The 16,456-nt window shown below is 42.2% G+C and overlaps 1 protein-coding gene across 1 annotated transcript in view; it reads right to left on the reverse strand.

Annotated features, from left to right (window-relative positions):
• The window catches only part of cep112 (centrosomal protein 112), a 128,213-nt gene that overhangs the window by 91,583 nt on the left and 20,174 nt on the right, over window positions 1–16,456 (reverse strand). Inside the window, exon 8 of the mRNA XM_085352395.1 lies at window positions 8,480–8,566. Within this exon, the coding sequence (XP_085208521.1) occupies window positions 8,480–8,566 (87 nt within the window). The remainder of the gene's footprint in view (window positions 1–8,479; window positions 8,567–16,456) is intronic.

Consider the following 16,456-nt stretch of genomic DNA (forward strand, 5'->3'; position numbering starts at 1 on the left):
CGCACAAGACAAGAAGTTGCAACGCGCGTTTGCGTCCATATAAAAAGCACTGTTTTTGTCCGCTAGAGTGGGATTTTCACGGCACATTCCGCACCACATCTCTGTGCGTTCATCATTTGTTTGAAGCCAGCTCACCTCCTGCAACCACTTTTCCAAGAATACGCGCTTCTTTTGTGGTTCGGACTCCTTCTGACATTTTTTTGGAGGTGGAGGAACACCAAAGTAATTGCTTAAAGGAGCTTCTTCGACATCTTTAAGAGTTCTAAACAAATGTCTGTCCTCCTCCAGAAAATCTTATGTATGCAAACACGCGTTGCAACTTCTTATCTTGTGCGCGTTTTTTTATTTTATTTTGACAGCGAATGCGCACCTGCGGACCACTTATGTGCAGCCCTGGTTATTTAGCTCGTCATATTGCAGCCACAGAAATTATTTTGTCCATGAAACCATAAAGCTGCACTTTCTTTTTGCCTTATAGTCTGATTTGTCATAACTTTTCCGTTTTGTGGTAAGCTTTTCTTTGGCTGTCACTTCTTCACCCTGACCTGTCTTATTTGGCTCAGCAGAACTAAAATGTATATCCTGCTGCTTTTACACACACACACACACACACACACACACACACACACACACACACACACACACAACGGTCAGCGATTCTCTGTGCGATCAACCTCTCATATGTTTAAGCTTGCTGCGGGAGATTTCACTTGTCATGTTTGCATAGTAAGCTAACGATTGATAAGACGATGTCAGAGGAATTGGTGCGCAAATTATCATCACTCACCAATCAGTGCTGTCGCTCTCTATACACAGTTCGCGCGATTGCAAAGTGAAAGCAAAAAACAAGCGCAAATTCAAACGCGATTTCAATATGTCACATATTGACAGTGGCTCATCGATGCCAATGACATAATTACCCAGCTACATTTCCGAAAGAATGCAAAAGCATTGACATATATTTTTCCTTCCTACAATAGCCCAACGGGCAGGGCAGAGATAGATTTTGGTAGCCCGACGTCCCGGGGCTAGCGATTTTGCAAGCCCTGTATCTGATTGAGGAATCATTCATCTTTGGAAAAGAGAGTTTATTACAGAGAAATGGCTCTTTCCAAAATAAAAGCTATACTATCCGCTTCTTCTGGGCTATATTCTCAGCAGCATATTGTAGCGGGTCAGGGCTGTTCGGGGTTCTGTTTGTACAGTTATGTTTTGTTTATGTTGCCATAGTGACGGGTGACGCCCTCTCGCTGCGACGGTGTGTCCTTCCGGGGTCAGAGGGCGCCCTGTGTGTTGTTGTTGTTGCTGCTGTGGGGTTGCCGCGCTGAGCAGTTAGCTAGCGGCAGTGTTCTTCTGCAGATGTCAATAAACGGCTGTGCTCCCTGGCTAGCTCACGGGAAGCAAGACCAAACGACACCTCCGTCTCCTCCTTGTCTGAGCTCGCCACATTCGTGTCAGAAGTGGGATGATGGTGGCACCCCATGTTCTGACCCGAGTGACTTTTCCCCCGCCGGTCGTGACAGGCCGGTGCAGCAAAAGAAGGCGCCTGGACATTTGCAGGACTTTGTGTGGGGTAATGGGGTCGTCGGGGACGACTGACCCCTTAGGTAGGGACTATGTACACACATTCCCAGATCTCTGATGTTGAACTTCTACAACTGTGCCATCAGCAGCGTTCTGACGTATGGATTTCTAGTGTGGTTCCCCAGCTGCACCAAGGCCGATCAGCAAGCACTCCAGCGGGTGGTGAAAGAAGCTGGCAGAATTATTGGAACAAGTCTGCCAGAGATCAGTAATATCTTCCCCACTCGCTGTCTGAGGAGGGTGCACAGTATCCTGCGGGACCAACATCACCCTGCGCGCCACCTTTTCCATCTGCTGCCCTCAGGGAGAAGGTACAGGTCTATACAGGCCAGAACATCCAGACTGGCCAACAGCCTGTATCCACAGGCTGTGAGGCTCCTGAACTCTCTGCCCCCCTCTCACGGACAATAACCATATCCAACTTCTTAATAGCAATGAACTGGTCTGCATTGGTGCATCATATCTTTATTCTCTTCCCCCTCCTGCCCCCCCCCCCCCTCTTTCTTAAATAGATAACTATCATATCTGATATCATATCTCACAGTACAATAATATTGAATGGGTTGCATTGTTGTATTTTGTCATGTTTCTCAGGTCTTTGTCTGAATTTCTACGAACATTATTGCTAAGGATTGTCTTATTGCATTGGAGTCACACTGGGTTAAATATGTACACTTGGGTTTTAAGGGGTATTTATTATTTTCTTCTTTTTTTGGGTTGTATGGAAGCCCCAAACGCAATTTCATTGTTCTTGACAATGACAATAAATAAATAAATAAATAAATACTAAATACTAAATAAATACTATGTAGCGGGTCAGGGCTGTTCGGGGTTCTGTTTGTACAGTTATGTTTTGTTTATGTTGCCATAGTGACGGGTGACGCCCTCTCGCTGCGACGGTGTGTCTTTCCGGGGTCAGAAGGCGCCCTGTGTGATGTTGTTGTTGCTGTGCGGTTGCCGCGCTGAGCAGTTAGCTAGCGGCAGTGTTCTTCTGCAGATGTCAATAAACGGCTGTGCTCCCTGGCTAGCTCACGGGAAGCAAGACCAAACGACACCTCCGTCTCCACCTTGTCTAAGCTCGCCACAATATTAAACATATCAGGTCCCCATAAGGAGAATCATGTGCTAACGGCTGTCTAAATGACTCGGGTAAAGTTTGTAGCATGCATGCTTGTTGTTTTTGTCTGCTTCCACTTGTCTTTGCACTAAGATGATGTCGGCGTAAACGTGCAGTCATATTCGTTGTGTTCCCACTAGTGCTGTCAGCGTTAATCTCGTTGAAATGACGTTAACGCCACAACACGGCAAATCTCCGTTAACGAGCTACCCCTGATCGCCCGTGCCTGAGGCTAGACGACCAACACGTTAACGAGCTAACTGCGCTAACACACTAGTTCCCACCCATGTAATTGAGCATTGCGTGGCACATCCAACATACTGTTTTACTTTAGTCCATGACTCGCTTACCTTCAGGGTCATATGTCACATGAAAACCAAAATAATTCCAAACGCCAGATCTGAATGAGGGTGGGGGAGGTTCAATTTGCCATGTTGCAAGGAGAGCTTAACTTCTGTCTCGCTGGCTTGCCCTGCGCTCTTCCTTCTGACGATGCTGTCTGTGTTGAGTGCTTAGTGGATCTGCGCTCGACAGTGCAGCCTAGGCGGAGTAGTCCAACGCAGATTCACTGGGCGCTCAACACAGACAGCATCGTCAGAAGGAAAGTTGATAAAATAAATTACAAATTTTGTATTGTTCGATACATATGCCTACCGAACCGAAAGCACTGTATCGAACGGTTCAATAACGATACGAGTATCGTTGCACCCCTAATATTTATATATGAATATATTCTTCAAGGTAAACATGTGTTTGAATCCGCTGGACTGTGGAGTTTGCATGTTCTTCCTGTGCCTGCATAGGTCCTCTCCAGGTACTCTGGCATCTTCCCAGAGACAGCCAGGTGCTGCCACTCAAATACATTTGATTGACTGACCACTAGCAAGTGTGATCACCTTCATCAAAGTTTTAGCAGTTTGCTGATCTGGAGCATTCAGATGTGTGTTAAAACAATGCCATAATCTTCCCAGGAAGGTCAGACCACACAATACTGGTCAATACTGCGATACCTACGTTTGGCCAACCAGCATATCAGCACAAACACTTCATACCAACTGCAAAGCACGGTAGAAGGGTGATGATTGGGCTTGTTTTTCAGCCATAGGATCAGGGCACATAGTGCAGCCACCATGAACCAAAGAATCCTCGAGGCAAATGTGACGCTATCTGTCCGACAGCTAAAGCTTGGCTGAAACTCGGTTCTGAGACAACAGTGATCCTAAGCACGGAAGCAAATCTACAACAAAATGTTTGAAAAAGAAAAGACTTGAGGTGTTGCAATGACCCAATCAAAGATTAGACTGTGGTGGGACCTTAAGACAGGTGTGCATAAATGAAGGCCTGCAAACCTCGATGAACTGAAGTAACGATGTAAAGTAGAGTGTGTCAGAATACACTCGCAACAATGTGCGAGACTAATAAAGTCAGACAGAAAACCATTGTTTCAAGCTCATTTTCCCACATGTTTGCATAGAGCCCTATAAAAAAAATTTTTTTCCCCATGACTACATAAAAGGTTAATTGGTGATTATAAATTGACTGTTGGGGTGAATATGAAAAAAGAATGATTATCTGTACATGAGACTGGCACCCTGTCCAGAGAGTACGCTGCCTCTTGCCCAATGACAGCTGGGATAAGCTTCAGCCACACTGCAACCCTGATATGAAGATACAAAAAATGAGAGAATTTAACGCCATACTAGCTTAACGGTGGTGACGCTTAAGTCTTCTGTTTATGGATGCTAATGTAAATTTATTATTAATTTCGTTTTTAAAAAAGACAGAAAAAGAAATTGTTTGTCTGCTATGAATCATGTGTTTATCTCATGCATGCCTAAATTAAAGGCTGTTATCTGTAGCAACATGAAACACGCTGTATGGCATTTCACTGTATGACTTCATTCATTTCATCTTTAATAAGCACATCCATTACTTAGGAGACTACGTGCAAAGTGTGAGAAATGGCAGCTGAATGAAACACCTGTGCTAAGGCGCAATGAGGTAACTGCATCTGCTTCCTGCTGCCATCTGTAAGTAATTAGTTAAATTAGGCCATGGAGAGTTTCTCAATTACTCTGTTGCATAATATGCATATATATGTAAGTGCATTCTGCAACTGGTGAATCTATCTGCTATGCAGATGGTGCCAAGCAGACTGGTTTACTTTATAGACAAAATGAATCCAAACTCAACAATCCAAGTCTCATTTTATCAAATCTACTTGAAATATCATTCTGAACCTGTCTATAAGCTTAATGGATTTTTTTGGCTGTATTTTTAGGTTTGGGAGTAATGCCATTAACAAAAGGGAATAAATAGCGTTATTTCAACAACAGATGATGCTCTGGCTGAAATGGACCAGTGGTTATTTTTCCATTAATTCCCAAAGCCCATGAGACTTTAGCATTTTGTTCAATTTAAGTGCACTTATTAGTCCAGTCTACCATCGTCTCTGTGAGTGAGAGTGTGATGGGAGAGAGATGAAAGGAGGATAGGGTGACTGGAGCAAAGTTCACAGAGCATTTAGGGATACCCATTTTTTTTTCTCCATTTTACTACCCTAGAGGCGTTGTTGTCATTTCCACTGAACAAGCCGATGACACAGTGTCAGTTCCAGAGAGAGTGCACCAGACAGTGGGAAATGGCAGCTTTTAGGATGTCCATTTTAGGATTGAAAATACATCCTATGCCGGGGGAAGGGGATCCAGCCTGGCTGGCTCTGACTTTGACCAATACCATCACTGGAAGAGGACAAAATTAAACTGCAGAAGAAAGAACCAACAGAATCTGTAACATATGTAATTTAATCTCAGTGCCATTTATAACATATTGTACAGTAAACAGAGATTTGCATGTTAATAACATAAGATGTTCTTCTGCACTTGATTTTATCAAATATTTTGGAACTACTCTCACCATGCTTTGGATTTAAAGCAATGGGACAACGACTCGTAGCCTTTCAGCAGCCGATACATTATTTATAAGTAGACTAATTAAAACTAAACCTAGCTTGTCCACTTTCCATCCGGCTCATCAAAGTCCACCCCTGAATAACTCCCCTTTGAAGCTATTATGGGGAATATTGGGTAACATTCAGTGGAAATTAAATTGGACATAAGTTGCAATCTGTATGTAATTAAAGAGAGAGAGAGAGAGAGGGGGGGGGGGGGGGGGGGGGGCAAAAAAGAGCTGGCTGTCATCCTGTCTCTTGTCAAACACTAAGATGCAGTGGGCATTTTAAAGTAGGAAGAAAAGTAGAGTGTTTTTTTCTGTTTTATTAGAAGCTTGTGTGGCAGCAAAGGAAAGTCATAGTGAGTATGTGACAGATCCCAGGTGCTTGATCTGCAGCCTAACTGACGGGCACCGACTATAATGTGAAATAAACCAGCTTTATTGCTATTTTAACCAGCTGACAAAAAGCTTTGAAGAGGTGATTACATGCAGGATGGAGCGCTAAGAAGAGGACAGACTCATTCCTTTACTTTTCATTAGCCACCAAATGAGAATCAAGATCAGTGACGGGCGTAGGTTAAACAGCTCTCCTGAGCACCGAAGTGAGCGGGCCTGTCGAGAAAAGAACTGCACAAACTATTTTCACTCATGTAGAGGGCATTATATTAGCACCAACTTTATATGATTAAAAGTTATCTAAAGACGTGACCATAACAAATACAATCAAAAAGGAGATTTAGCCATGTTCACTAAAGGACTAAATGATTATCGGTTCCAAATTGGCTGGTCTGAGTTTTTCAGAAGCCAATGATTTGCTGGGATTGACCCATTAAACAATCTCTATGATTTGCGAGAATGGTCAAAAAAGAAAAAAGAATAGAAAAAAAAAGAAAATATCCTGTGAGCAGCATTTTTTTGGTTAGAAATACCGTGTTAATGTCAAAGGTCAAGGAAAGATGGCCAGACTCAAATAACCACTAGTTATAACCAAAGTATGTACAAGAGCATCTCTGAAATCACAACACACTGAACCTTGACCGTGTCACGGTCCTGGGCCATGTGGGCCCAGTATTCTTAGTTTCTTGTATTTTTGTATTTCGTTCCTTATTTAGGCCATGTTTCCTGAGTTGTCCTATTGTGTTGTTCCCTAAGTGTTTTCCCTTCGTGACTCTTACCCCCTGTGTGCCCCTCTGTGTATTTTTGAGCCCTCGTCTCTCTTTGTGTTTATTCCATGTTTCCCCTGACCCAGCGTTTCTAGTTCCTTGTGATGTTTGTAATATGGTACTTGTGTGATTTATTCTATGGCTTCTAGTTTTGATCCCTTGCCCTTCATGTCTCTCTGTGTCCCCTCTGTTCTGTGTAATTGTGTGTCTTTGCATGTTTGAGTTTGTTTTCTGTCCCTCTGCATTGTGCATTGTGTTCTCATGGTTGGTCTTTTGTTACTCCCTCTAGTCTAGTTTCTTGTGTTCCAAGCTGAGTATTTCCCTCCGCGTATTTTGGTTCATAAGAGTCCTCTGCCTTATGGTTTATGTCTCTGTGTTTCTTAGTTGCTTTCTCCACTGTGTCAAGTTTGCGTCTCTGTATGATACTTCCTGTTTTACTTTGATGGTCCATGTCTTATGCGAATGTGTCCTGCTTTGCTTGTCTCGTCCAGCCTGATTACTCCCAGCTGTGCTCTCCTTCTGTGTCTCATTCCCTCGTTATCCCTCTGTGTATTTAAGCCCTGTGTTTCTCTGAGTCAGCGTCGCATCGTCCCTCATGCTGTGTGTGAGTCTCCCCGTGTCTTCTGGTATGTGTTACCATTAGCTCTTCCCAGTTTAGTTTTGCATTGCTTTTGTATCACTGTTATCGTTTGTCACCTGTCAGCAATAAAGCTGCATTTTGAGTTCAGTTCTGTTTTCCCGTGAGTTTGCGTTTGGGTCCTATTTTCCTGCCTGCCACACACCGTTACATGACACCACGAGGCTACTGTTTACACAGGCTCACCAAAATTGGACCACAGAAGATTGGAAAAATGTTGCCTGGTCTGAGGAATCTCAGTTTCTTCTGCAACATTTAGGTGGTGGGATCAGAGTTTGGACATGGAGAACACGAAAGCATGAATCCATCAGACATTGTATGAACAATTCAGATTGGTGGTGGTGGTGACAACTGACCATTAAACCCCACAGCCTAGATGAGTATTGTTGCTGACCATGTCCATCCCTTTATGACCATGGCGTAACCAATCTTCTGAATGCTGCTTCCAGCAGGATAATGTTCCATGTCACAAAGCTCAGTTCTCAAACTGGTTTGCTGTACAGGACAAAGACTTAATTGTACTCAAATAGTCTGTCAGTGTCAATATGAATCAAAATCTCTCAGGAATGTTTCCAGCACCTTGTTGAATCTAAGCCACAAAGCATTACGGCAGTTATGAAAGCAAGGGTGTCCAACCCAAGACCAGCAACAATACTCTGTCAGTGCGCCCCAGGGCAGCTGTGGCTACAATGTAGCTTGCCATTGCCAGTGTGTGAATGTGTGTGTGAATGGGTGAATGACTGAATGTAGTGTAAAGCACTTTGGGGTCCTATGGACTAGAAAAGCGCTATACAAATGCAGGCCATTTACCATTTATTTACCATTTAGCTACAGTAGGTGTACCTAATAAAGTGTCCAGGGAAGGCATGTTTGTCACTTCCCTATAAGAGCTAGCTAAACACAGGTCAATAACTGCCATAATTAAAAATATCCAAACAGCTGGAAAGTTACAATAATTGATTACAATAATTAATTGAGTACACACTAAGCAAGGACTGTGAAATATGCAAAAGCTTTTGTTCTTACTTTCTCAACCTCTGCATCGTGTCTCTGCTGCATCTTCAGTTTTTCCTCCTGATGCTTGGCCTCCAACACTTTGATCTTCATCTCGGTCTGAGAACAAAGAGAACCAAATGCCATATGTAACATTTAAAACACGTTTAAAACCGTGATTTAACTTTTGTCATCCTACCACCAAATATTATGAGCAAGATATTTTAACCACTAAAATCTGTGTCCCAACTGTTTTACAGACACGACACAGAATAACAGAGCCTGTCTGTCAAAGGTAACATAAATCCGGATGATACAGTTACAGCATCTCCCAAACAAGTGCAGCTGATGATCAAATAAAACCACATTAAACCTTTAAAAAAAAATAAGATTTTTCCACACACAGAGAGCTTCAAATGTGCCCAACTGTTTGCGCTGCTTATTTCTGTGTTAGGGCTGGGCTATCATACAGTTCACGGTAATACCGGTGTAATTTTGGGCAACGATAGGAAAATGAAATATCGCCATAGAATATGGGTAAAACGTGCATGCGCAGTGCCTATGTTTACATACGCACATGGCAGCGACGCGGAATGAGAAGAACGAAAGTGGATCGTTAAATGAAACGGATGAACCAGAATTGGTTTGTAAAAATGCTGCAACTTCAGTGGTGTGGAACTGGTTTGGCTTTCGTCCGTCAGATACACAACAAAGCACTATTTTTGGTAGCGCATGCTAGCGGGCCGTCGTTATTACCGTGTTGTTTGGAAAATACGGCACACTTAAAATCAATTCTTTGATTTTTCGGAAAATCGACAGCGTCCTTTATAATCCCGTGTGCCTTATGTATGAATTCTGGTTGTATTTACTGACCTCAAAAGGATTTTATGTACACGGCGCTCGAAAATCTGTCAAATGTTTTAGTACGACTTTGCTAAGCTACGAACCCGCACTGCTTGATGGATTGTCGGAGCATTACGGCTATAGTAGGCAGGTGCCTCGCGGAGTGATACGAACTGTGCTTCAACATAATATTACCGTATTGTGTGTGTATAACCTCTTTTTAAGTTTTGTGGATATTATACATGGTTATGCTGAGGATATGTCGGCCAATTTCCACTGGAAATGCCTTTTGGTTAAACTGTCAGCAAGGAATTTGCACTGTTACGTTTTTATTTAACTTTAATGCACATAAAAAACAGCTGCTTGTTTAAGTGAAAATACATTGATGGGGTTTTTTGCACTAATAAAGTTGTGGAGTTGTGAAGTATTTTGTCTAGTGTCAATTATATCGTCAGTTATATCGTTATCGCCAATTTTCAAATGTATATGGTGATAAATATTTTAGGTCATATCACCCTGCTCTACTCTGTGTACACGTTTGTTTACAATAAACAAAGTAAAAACCTGTTTGTGTGTAGTTAAGTTAATCATGCAGGGAAAGGCTGCTTTCATTCAAACACTGTTTTCAAAGGATCAAAAGTTCAACGTTGTCACGAGCATGTTGGAATAAATCTCCTGGAGCTAGAGGACGTTCACACACTGTAAAACAAAACCCTAATGATTCGTCACTTTCTGTAATTGACTCAAACAAAAAAGAAGAAAAAGAAAAAAAAAATCTGTGTTTTTCATCTTCAAAGAGCCATTAATCATCACACAACTACACCTGAAGGAGAGAGACAAAGCTACAAAATGACAGCTTTTTGACAAAACGTGGTTTCTAAATATTTAGTGGCTTAAACTTAAGCTAAGAATTTATTGATTTATAAAGCTGTCTCAGCTTTATAAAGATATAAATGTGCTTTTTACACACTTTCAAAGCTAAGAAAAGAAAACAGAAAAAAAGAAGAAGAGGACACTTTTTGATCCATAGCCTAGTCTTACCAATAAGATGTGAAAGTATGAGCAGATAATACTCTAAGCCTTACAGTATTAAGGAATTTGTACTTACAGCTTTTGACCTGTGCATCTGTGGTCCAAAACACACTGTATCCTACCACTATTTAGCTGCCACTAGTAACAGTGATCATCGCTTTTATGAAAACACTCACTAATAATTACCTCAGAGATGGAGGTTATGTTTTTGGTAGCGTTCGTGTGCGTGTCATTCTGTCTGTAAACAGTATAGCTCAAAAAGCTTTGAATTCATTTGCTGAAGACTTTATAAGGATGTGGATTGGGCCTGTGTTAACAATCTATTAAAATTTAGCTTACATCCACCAACACCTCCCATTCACATGGATATCAGAACATTACCCAGGTAAGTGACACACCTGGTCCATCCATGTGATATAAAAGGAAATGTCATTGATCAGACCAGGCCACCTTCTTCCGTTGCTCTGTCCAATTTGGATACTGTGGGGTTAGCAGCTATGCAGCCCCACACACAACAAACTAACACATTTCCATCATAACCAGCATTAACCTTTTCAGCAATTTGAGCTATAATAGCTCGTCTGTTCGACTGCACTGCGCAGGAAAGCCCTCGTTCATCACATGCTTCAGTGAGCCTTGGCTGCCCATGACCCCGTCGCTGGTTCACCACTGTTGGACCACTTTTAATAGATACTGACCACTGCAGACCAGGAACACCAAATATAAGCTGCAGTTTTGGAGATGCTCTGACCCAGTTTATTCAGCCATTTAATTTGGCTGTTTCCAACTTGCTCAAATCTTTACACTTGTCTATTTTTCCCAATTTCAGCATCAACTTTGCGGACAAAATGCTCACTTCCTCCCTAATACATCTCACTAGCATGTGCCATGATTAAGAGATAATAAGTCACCTGCCATATGTCATAATGTTATGCCTGACCCATGTAAACGGGTCCTCCTACCCATTAGAATACACATCAGTTTAATGCTAAAGTAACGTTTTCTGCGAATAAAGATTTCTGTTCCCAGGCCTTCACCAGTACCAGCTTGGAGACTGCCAATAAGAATAAACCCACAAAACCAATAAAACATATCAAACCTCTTTGTGTGAGCGTTAAAATTAAACATGTGTAAACATAAACTGGCTGGATAAGTAATGAATTCATTACTCAAACAAACCAGAATTTTCTATAATTAGCTACTTTTGGCTACTCCCTTATTTACAAGGGGTCGCTACAGCAGGTAACTTTGCATGTTTGATTTGGCAGATTTTACAACCTTCCTGGTGCAACAACCATACAGATTTGTCTCTCTTTCTGGAGACAGGGTGACCTTGCAAAGGCTGATGTCAATCTGTCACATGTCATGGAATAATAATGCTATTTTTATTCCACCTTTGGAAAAAGTATTTCTCACATTTTCCTAGTTAGATTGCCGTTAAGTGCCAACAACACACGGAGGCACAAAGAAAGTCTTTGACACAAGGATGACTGACCATTTCCTTTGATGTCCCTACTCATGTTTAGTCACTGTCTGTTCTGGTGTCTTAATCAACCCTAAAGCAGGGTGACAGTGTTCCTCCTTTGAAAGTGTGGCTGTGTGTATGACTATGTCAGCAGTTATAACGTCCCAGGGCTAGATCATGTTTGTTCTAGTCATCAAAAACTATTAAGCAGAAAATTCCCACAACATTACTTGGCACACTCAAACCACATTAGACCTTCTCTCTTAGAGAGAATCAAAGGGAAGTAACTGTGATGTCTGAGTACAGACATGATTTAACTACACAGGTGTTTAAGTGTACACATACAATACAATAAAAACACCAACAACATACTAAACATATAAAAAATTATAAATACATGTCGGCAATTCACTTTACATTGTGAGCCGTGTTAAAAATAAAATTCCAACTAAAAATACTTGAATTGCCTTCTAGACGATTCTCCTCATTATTGTATTTCAGCTACACTTAGACACTGTATCCTTGACAAAGCTCTGTTAAGTATTCTGCTTCTTTTTTCCTTGATTTACTGCCATTTCTTGTGCAATTGAGGGGACCACAGGAGACGTGTCAGAGAAGAAAGGAAAAGGCAAAAGAAAAGGAGGGGGTAAGAAAAGACAGAGGGAGAGATGGGGAGAGAGGTAGCAGTGATTGAAAAGCAAAGGAGTTAGTAGAGACCTGATTCTGCCCTCCCCCCGTCCCCTCTACTCCCCAAAAAAAGAACGTGTGGGGGTGTCACTTTCTCATCCTCTGTTCAAATGCTCTTTGGAGAAAGTTTGCCAAACTAGATCAGGGGTGTCTGAAACTTGTTTATAAAAGGCGTCGGTGAAGGAAGGAGGAGGAGGGATGTCGTACACCTAAGGCTTTTGAGACAGCTTCAATCAGCCCAACTGGGTGGTACAGCTTTTTCCCTTTTCTCTTCTTCAGAGTTGTAGCGAGCGCTGTAAGATGCCATGTTTTTTGACACTTCGCTCTTGAAAGGATGAGAGGCTAGAGAAAGAGAGAGAGAGACGGAGGAACGAAAGCGAGGATGGGTACGAGAAAGGGAAGGAGGTTGCTTTTTCTGCTCTCGAAACCATCGCGGGGTCAGGGCCTTTTCCCTCGGGGGGGACGTGTTCACAAATCGGCTGCTAACTGTTTAGGCTCCACAAAGCAAGGTTGCATTTGTGCATTTCCTTCATCGCACTTGAGATGTACAATGTCCCGGTGCGTCTTTCATCCTCAGTAAACACAGATGCTTTAGGATAGTCGGTATACAGCGCTGCACTATCTGCTCAGGAGCAGCTAGATGCCATTTCCACAGTCTGACAAGAAGTTAATTTACTGTAGTCTGTCCAGATTGTACAGGCCGGATAAAAACTTTGGCTAAAATTCGACTCTGACATGTGAGGAAATAAATAAATAAATAAACCGCAGCTCTGAATACAGAGTAAGTAAACACACTACTTAAAAATTTCTAACATGAAAACATCAAATACGCAAACTCAAAAGCTGAGCAGTAACTTCATCATCTTGGAACACTGCAGATCCTTTATATCTTCCAGCCTGAAGCGCCATACTGAACTAGTCCCTTTAAAAAATACTAAGACTCAATAGGTTACTCTTTTTTTTTTTTTAGCTTTGAAAAGCGATCAGATAAGGCAGGCTATGGCCCTCTAAGTCACAGGCTGTGAGCTCAAGCTCCATCTTAAGGGTCTTAGAATAGAGAGACTGCATCATTATGGCATCAGAATCCGAAGCGTACTGATCTTCATTCAGGGAACTGTGACCATTAGAATGGTACTGCTTGACACTAACACACTGCCAATCCCTCAGGTCAGGTACCAAGGGGGGGGTGGGGGGGTGGGGGTGGGGGGTGGGGGGTAGTTTGTAGACAGCATGAACGCACAAACTGCAGAAGAAAGTCTGGGTATTTTAGTCAGTCTGTCAGTATGTTCCATAATTACAAGACTTAGGCCTATGTATAGCGTAACCTGACTCATCAGTCGACATTTAATTGAATTTCCAAATAAAGGCCCAGCCCTCTTAATGCTAAGCACTGCTAGAGCGCGCTGTAGGATTAGCAGGACTTTAGCAGGACATTTTCCACATTTTCCCCTGTAAGTGTGCACATATGTATAAGCTAAGTTACTTAAAGCAATGGCAGCTTGCAGGGAAGTTTCTCAGCTGCCACTCATTGTTCCACAAGGGAAAAAAAACAGTCTGCATTTTTAGTAATGCAGTCAGTAGATTAGCAGGAGGATGAGCTTGGTGTGAAAGCTGAGATGTTCGTTAAGCTGCCACCAGCTTAATGGCATGTGGCGTGTATAACACTTTAAACCTGGGTAAATTTCCAACTATGCTTTAGGGATTACGGGGAAGTGATGTCACTGTGATTTCCCAGACCTAACCCAGACAGCCACGGAATAGCAGAGCCGGACAAGATTACGAGAAAAGTTTCTGCATGCCGGCAAAGTCAAAGGGCAACATGGGTTGACTACGAAGAAGGTGCTTTACCCGTACAAACCTCGCAGTCTGTAGATTCAATGTAACAGCTCATGTTTGACTCTTACCTTTTGCTGTAAGTCTGTGTTTTTTTCAGCATTTTAAATACCTCACTACAGTGGCCACAGACTGGTCCAAAACACAAGCTGCAGCTTAATACTGTGCCTGAATAAGGAACTGCTCATGGTATGTTCCATTTTTTAAATAAATAGTACAAACAGCACTCCCATCATCGGGTAACTGACTGACTTTGAAATTCACCTATGTGGTACTTTATGCTACGGTCACACTAGGCCAAATAGTGGCTAGATTCTGCAACACGATCATAAACGACTGCGACTGTGCGCCTTTGAAACGGATGAAATGGACTCGGACCGGGTCCGCTAACAACTCACAGTTACAGCTGCTGTCTTCTGAGTTACTTTGGTGCATCAAGACAGCGATACAACAGCAATAAGACAGATTCAGTCTGCTATCAGTTTGCGACCCGATGGGGCCAAGTTGGAAATGACACGTGTAACTGTGATAATGTGGCGGTTAACTGTGCTACATTGGTGAAAATTGCAAATCTTTTATTGTCTACATACACAAAACTTTGCACTTTGTTTACAATCAGATTCCAGCCAGAACCCCACAGATCTAAAACAGAAATTCCTCTACAAATATCAAAGTATCCAGAGAAGGACACGTATGAGTGCAACAAATTACAAATTGTTGGTACCAAATGCATTTGTTGTCCATCCGTAATGTAGTAAGTCTAAATCACATACGCTTATATTTAACAATCTAGATGCACTTTTCTTAGAAAACCATAGTCTCAATACAAGTTGAGACTAAGTGCAATGGATTTCCTGGACTTTTAGTATTTCCCACATTGCTAGCATGTGACCTCGGTAAACGGCCGGCGCCGTTTGCCATGGCTTTCTTCCTAAAAATCCATGCTCATATTCAAGGCCGTTCACATATGAACTAAATCTCACAGCTCACACCAGTGTCAGACTCGTAATATACTGTGCGCACCAAAAACACTAAGCATATGCTCAAATACCACTTTCACAAACATCAAAAACACTGAATGTCATAAACATTACACTACACAATTTATTGACGGACAATTATGTCGCACTGCACTAGATCACACAGGTGTATCTAATAAAACGGTAACTCACTGCATTAAATATGTTCTGCTGAGGTAAATTTATATTCCCACCACACACGGCTGTATGGAGCCAGTGAGCTAGTCTGAGGTGGGATCAAACAGCATAGGACGTGGCTTTAATGTTTTCATAATGGAGTTGCCTCATTCAGTCAGTGCACAGAAACATTGCCTGACTGGTAAAAGAAGATTTACATCCACCGATCACAAACAGATCCTTGTCATGAGAGACCAACAAACCAGACCATTCTTGTCCAAAATGTCCTGTATGTTTTTCCAGCCAGTGCTTACTGACTGGCTGCAGGTATGAAAAGCCATAGCTATTACAGACAAGTCATGCTCAGTTTTATATTTAACAGTGCATTAAAAGGTGGATGGTGGGAGGAATGTGTGGGGGTTCGGGGAAGTTTGGGAGGAGCACACGGGACTTCAAAGCATGTTTTCAGAATAGGATTTTCAGCTTAAATCCACATAAGGGAAAAAAGTGTCATCACTGGGAACTTGCATTATATTTGTCTTTTTAAGAGGCCTTGGCTATTTCAACAGTACAAACAGTATGTGTGTGTGTGTGTGTGTGTGTGTGTGTGTGTGTGTGCGCGCGCACGTGGCTGTGGGGGCGTTTAATGCCATAAAGCAACAAGAGAGCTTGTCCAGCAGAGTGTCTCTGACTGTGTTAAATTCTATGCTGTAAGCAATGTCTGTGTCAAGCGGTGGCTTCGTGTTAACTCGCTCACTAGCTGGTGAAATAGTTTGCTGAAAAGTTCAACAATAATAACATACATTATATGAAAGCTGTCAGCCATTAGTTTTACAAGTCAGTGCGCCCCAGGGTGGCTGTGGCTACAATGTAGCTTGCCATCACCAGTGAGTGAATGTGTGTGTGAATGGGTGGATGACTGAACGTGTAAAGCGCTTTGGGGTCCTTAGGGACTAGAAAAGCGCTATACAAATACAGGCCATTCACCATTCGCCATTGTTGTGGCTACTTAAT

The sequence above is a fragment of the Diplotaxodon limnothrissa genome, linkage group LG4 (genome assembly GCF_057381915.1).
Source record: "Diplotaxodon limnothrissa isolate DT_005_m linkage group LG4, D_limnothrissa_male_GT1.1, whole genome shotgun sequence".
In the NCBI taxonomy this organism is placed as follows: domain Eukaryota; kingdom Metazoa; phylum Chordata; class Actinopteri; order Cichliformes; family Cichlidae; genus Diplotaxodon; species Diplotaxodon limnothrissa.